At 38.4% G+C, this 5762-nt stretch overlaps 1 protein-coding gene across 1 annotated transcript; it reads left to right on the top strand.

Annotated features, from left to right (window-relative positions):
- The first annotated feature begins 267 nt into the window (after positions 1 to 267).
- On the top strand, positions 268 to 3803 carry LOC127362485 (dehydrogenase/reductase SDR family member 11). Its single transcript, XM_051398252.1, has 7 exons — positions 268 to 520; positions 1702 to 1911; positions 2752 to 2846; positions 2932 to 3061; positions 3216 to 3308; positions 3405 to 3470; positions 3614 to 3803. The coding sequence occupies exons 1-7, from the start codon at positions 389 to 391 to the stop codon at positions 3653 to 3655; spliced, it is 768 nt and encodes a 255-aa protein (XP_051254212.1). The 5' UTR covers positions 268 to 388; the 3' UTR covers positions 3656 to 3803.
- Positions 3804 to 5762: the final 1959 nt, after the last annotated feature.

The raw sequence follows: 5762 nt of genomic DNA, 5'->3' as shown, positions 1-5762 counted from the left end.
CAGGAAAACTCATCTCTGATGCAATATTCACAGAAAATAATCTGCTCGAAATTCATCCAAATAGTTTTGCAGTTACTGTGTTCAGTATTTGAGTTCATTGTTTATCAGTTGTTCTTTGCTGTTATAGTTATGCAATGAATATAAAAATATCACTTAGTCAGAGATCGTCAGTTTACACAATGATAGGTTGGGGACATCTGACCCGCTTTAACGAAATCCTACAGTTCGTAGTTGAAGTGAATGCAGCACGGTGACGTATTGAACCGCATCCGTCGTGCTGCGTTCAGGAGCCCATTTCCGTATGAGCAGTGGATCGGTTCTGCTGCCACTTTCCTCTCTGTTGTGAGGAGGTTTTCTTGTTGTGTTTGCTGCAGGTTAACGGTGTGTGATGGACCGCTGGAGGGGCAGAGTGGCTCTAGTGACCGGAGCCTCGGTCGGGATCGGGGCGACCATCGCTAAAGAGCTGGTCCGGTACGGTATGAAGGTGGTGGGCTGTGCCAGGGACGTCGAGAAAATACAGGTTTGCTCTGAACTTAAAACTTATTTATTGCACTTTGGAGGAGATTCAATCAGTAGCAGTCTACGTTAGGTGAGAACTTATATATATATGTATATATATATATATATATATATATATATATATGTATATATGTATGTATGTATGTATGTATGTATGTATGTATTTATTATCAATGGGTGAGAATTACCAACTAATGTGACAGTAGCAGAGAGGTGCATCAAACAAAGCCCTAATGCCATGAGGCCTATTGATGAAGTATGAAAGTGAAAGTGTAGAGACAGAGGTGAACTCGTTGGTAAATGTCAGTGCACTTTTAAAGTCTTCCTCACTGTAAATTAACACCAGCTATTGGCTTACTCAAGTGTTCTGTATGCTGCACAATAAAACACAAATATGGCTCCTGCACAAACTTAAACTATATTAAAAGTTTCTGGGTTATACAAATATTTTTTTGCTGTGTCAGTGTTATGTAAGATAGAGAGGGTGGGCAGCTACCAAAAATGTGATGATTCTCGTGATCTCTTTGGATTAGGCACAGTGGTGCAAACTAAATCAAGGGATGGCAAAAACATGAAGTATTCCTCTTTCCCTTAACTGTAAATATAAATCTCCATTAACAGAAACCTCTCTTTTCTAACCTTACTGTGGTTTTGATAAGATAATACATCATCCATCAGTCAATGGATGAGTTAACACAGTGTTTTTATAGTGGAGGAGGGCCACCTCCACTAACGTCATAAAAACAGTTTTATGAAATAAAAAATTTACCTTTTTAAAGAGGCAGAGCGGTTTTATTCCACACAGACGAGACAATTAATTGAATGAGTGTACCAGTGGTCCCCAACCTTTATCCTGAAGGGACCCCTTTTCACTGACGACCACTGACTAATTGACACGCACTTGATGGATATTTCATATTATATTCAATGCATAACAATAACAGATGATAAACTGTACAGTGAACCCAAATAACTGCAGGAGGTTTGTGTAAAACAAGCAATTCGGATGAATTTTTGAGCAGTATAAAAATACTGCATGTATTTTTACAAAAAATTTAACAATCATAAATACTATCTAATTAAAAAATTTCATTTAGTTTTCTCCACAGTTTTCTTACACTCCTTACCAGTAAGTTATTATAAAGCTGATTTGCTTGACATCTTTTTTTGTTTTGATTTCAGAAACTGGCAGCCGAGTGTCAGAGTGCAGGTCACAGTGGTGTTTTGGTGCCTTTCAAGTGTGACTTGACCAACGAGGAGGAGATTCTGTCCATGTTCTCCGCCATCAAAGCGCAGCACAAAGGTGTGGATGTGTGCATCAACAACGCTGGCTTGGCTCATCCAGAGTCACTGTTAAATGGCAAAACCAGCGGCTGGAAGAACATGCTGGATGTAAGAACTTATTATTTTAATTTAGAAATGAAATATAATGCATAGAATTAAATATGTGTGTTTAAACTGCAATATTTTTGGCTTCTAGTTGGATGGCGCTCTTGTTTAACCTCATCTCTTAGAGCAGCCATATAAGCCGTTATTATTATAGACGTTATTAATTTTAATTTTCACTGAATATATTTTGACACATGTGTACATACTGATGGATGAATTCCATTTAGCTGCTTCAGGTTCAGGTGTTAAGCACTCTGGTTCACTGACACACAGTCACAACTTACTGGGACACTTGAACAGAGCCATTGTTATTAGTCGCATCTGTGCCTTCCTACTCCAAGTCAGAGTTAAAGCTTCAGTATTAAAATAATAAAAAGATATAAAAATCTTCAAAATTCTTCAAAAATTCTTATTTAAATATCTGTGAGATTGTGTTGCCTCTGGATCTGGATTATCAGGTATTGAAGAACCAGTGTGTAGAATCTAGTAGCTTCACCCTCCCCTCCAAGTGTGAAGGAGAAACTATGGTGGCCACAAAAGTAAAAACGCAAATGCCCCTATGTAGAGTCAGTGTTTGGTTTGTCCCTTCTTAGCTACTGTAGAAACATGCTGGTTCAACATAGCAGACTCCATGGAAAGCAACCTGTAGCATCTGTAGATAAAAACAGCTCATTCTAAGATAATGTAAACACAATAATTCCTATTTTCAGGAGATTATACACTAATGAAAACGTAGTTATTAATATTGAATTTCTACCAATAGATCCTCCTAAATGTTACCCAGTGGACCTTTAATGCCACAATCTTTCCCTATTTCTGACCTTTCTGCTTGGTGTCTTGCAGGTGAACGTTCTTGCATTGTCTATCTGCACACGTGAAGCGTATCAGTCAATGAAAGAAAGAAATGTTGACGATGGGCATATCATAAACATAAACAGGTACAGTTTTATTTACTCGTGATGTGTATTTTATTATCACAGTGTAATTTATGGACCTAACTTTTCGTATATCTTCTTTCTGCAGCATGAGCGGGCATCGTATCGTTCACAGCGCTGACGTACATTTCTACAGCTCCACCAAGTACGCTGTGACAGCCCTGACGGAGGGCCTGAGACAGGAGCTGCGTGAGGCAAACACTCACATCAGAGCCACAGTAAGACATTAATCACTGTCTGTCTGCATTTAAAAATATACTTTTGTGCTTTTGTGCGTCTAAAACCAAGCTGAACCTAAAAATCCTCCCCAAGCATCATTATAATTAGAAGACAAGTGAACATGACTAATTTTTGATAATCCTTTTTTTTCAGTGTATTTCTCCCGGTGTGGTGGAGACAGAATTTGGTCCACGGCTCTACAAGGACAATCCTGATAAAGCTGCTGCTTCATATACCAAATTTAAGGTAAAAAATATGCCTACATCCAGAGTATTGTTGGTATAATTACTAGAATAAACAGTATCTGGACCTTATAAGTATGTTATTCCACTTCTCTTACAGCCTTTGGAAGCCATCGATGTTGCAAATTCTGTGACATACGTCCTGAGTGCCCCTCCCCATGTGCAGGTATGTGAATTCATCTCTTTTGTACATAGTTTTAGTACTTTCTCTAGTGGTTTATTGCATTTGTTTTCAACCTTTGCTCTTTTAATGTTGAAAATCAATAGTTTACCCATACTGAGATAACCTTTACATATCTTTGCTTTCAGATTGGAGATGTGCAGATGCGACCTGTGGAGCAGTTGTCATAGTATTGCACCACATGACAGAAGACCTAAGTGTACTGACACGTTCTTCATCGGATTGGGACAATAATGTGAAATGAATTACTTTATCTGATCATGGAGTAACTTTTGAAGGTTGCAGCAACAGAATAAAATGTCTGATTTGAAGGTGAAATTTGTTGCACTTATTATACATGTGCATGTATGCTGATTTGTAGCGAGGCAGTAAACGCGTATATCTATATATATATATATATATATATATATATATATATATATATAAAAACTTCCCTCTCACCCTCTTGGGGTGGTATCTGTGTCATCCTCAAGCTCGGGTCCTCTACCAGAGGCCTGGGAGTTTGAGGGTTCTGCGCAGTATCTTAGCTGTTCCTAGTACTGCGCTCTTCTGGACTGAGGCTTCTGATGTTGTTCCTGGGATCTGTTGGAGCCACTCCCCCAGTTTGGGGGTCTGCCCCGAGGGATCACGCTCGCATTTACCTTCCACATCTGCTCCAGCTGTTCTTTCAACCCTTGGTACTTTTCAGCCTTTCCGTGTTCGTTCTTTCTGATGTTGGCGTCTGCTGGTATGGCCACATCTATCACCACCGCTTTCTTCTGCTCCTTGTCTACCACCACTATGTCCGGTTGGTTGGCCAGGACCTGTTTGTCAGTCTGGAAGCTGAAGTCCCACAGCACCTTGGCCCTGTTGTTCTCAGCCATCTTCTGTGGTGCGGCCCATTGGGATTTGGGTACTTCTATTCCATACTGGGTACAGATGTTCCTGTACACTATTCCAGCCACTTGGTTGTGTCTCTCCATGTACGCTGACCGGGCTAGCATCTTACACCCTGCTACTATGTGCTGGACTGTCTCAGGGGCATCTTTGCATAGTCTGCACCTTGGGTCAGATCTACTTTTGTAGATCTTGGCCTCTATGGCTCTCTTGTACCTAGGGCCTGTTCTTACGGCTTGTCCCTCCAGGTTGTCTGCTCCTCTTCCTCTGCACTCTTATCGGGTTTCTGTTGCCTGAGACATTCCCTTAGCAGTTCATCCTTTGTGGCCATATATGTATATATGTAAGGATGTTTTATTGATGTTTTTTTTATTTCTTTTTATATTTTAAAGAAAGTATTTGAAATTTTTATTATTAGTAAATAAAAAAAATGTTATTAGTAAATAAAGGAAAAAAACCTGTAAAATGTTTTAAAATATTACAATATCCTAATAATGTTTGTGAAATATTGTACAAAAGTGACTAAAATATTGCTAGAAAAAGGAAAATGACAAAGAATATTTAATAACATTTGCTTATCGATTGAAAGGCACTTTAAAATAAAATAATTTTCCCCTTCAGTTGTCCTGCTGAAGTCAGGAGTATCTAAAGTACATTAGCGTCACCCGAAGACCGTCAGCGAATGGCTTAAACATTATTTACATTTGATGTATTAACATTGTTTTGCCATATTAGCAGTTTGCATAGAGCAGTCGGTCTGTCCACCACTTTTCCAGGCTGGAATAATTCAACGGCTACCAGAGGGATAAAACTTACTGATTTTGGTTAGAAATGTTTCTGCTAAGTCTCAAAATAATTCCTGTCTTTGAATGTTTTCAGGTGATTTTGTTTTTTTCTGTGCAGCAGCTGTGTTGCTGTCCTGCTTGTGTCTCACCTCTATCAGATCCATTCCTGCATTCATTCACTACCATCAAACACTCAGTATTGACTGTATGAAAAGGTGTCCTAAAGGGTCTAATGAGAGTAAATGAGATCAATTAGTAAAACTCCTTAATATTTTAACTAGAGTAACCAGAAGTGCATTCACTCAAGTACTGTAAATTTGAGGTTCTTGTTCTCTCCTTGAATATTTTCTTCTCATACCACTGAGATTAATGCATTTCAGATGGATATGAATTTGTTTTTTAATACTTTTGAGATTTGATTATTGGTTGGACAAAACAAGCATTTTTTAAAAAGTAATTTTACTTTTAATACTTATATACTTTTACTGAAATAACATTTAAATGCAATGCAAGACCTTTACTTGTAATAGTTTATTTTACTTAAGCAAAGGATCTGAGTACTGCATCTACCACTGAGAGCTGGAAAATGTGACATTTAAGCAAAAGCTCGAGTATC

This window comes from Dicentrarchus labrax, unplaced genomic scaffold (genome assembly GCF_905237075.1).
Source record: "Dicentrarchus labrax unplaced genomic scaffold, dlabrax2021, whole genome shotgun sequence".
In the NCBI taxonomy this organism is placed as follows: Eukaryota; Metazoa; Chordata; class Actinopteri; family Moronidae; genus Dicentrarchus; species Dicentrarchus labrax.
Note: the sequence above shows the minus strand (reverse complement) of the source record. Positions and strands in the feature narration are given on the sequence as shown.

Coding starts and splice junctions, on each gene's coding strand:
- LOC127362485 (XM_051398252.1), top strand. CDS start 389: ATGGACCGCTGGAGGGGCAGAGTGGCTCTAGTGACCGGAGCCTCGGTC. Junction 2,847..2,931: donor CATATCATAAACATAAACAG/GTACAGTTTTAT, acceptor TTCTTTCTGCAG/CATGAGCGGGCATCGTATCG. Junction 3,471..3,613: donor GTGCCCCTCCCCATGTGCAG/GTATGTGAATTC, acceptor CTTTGCTTTCAG/ATTGGAGATGTGCAGATGCG.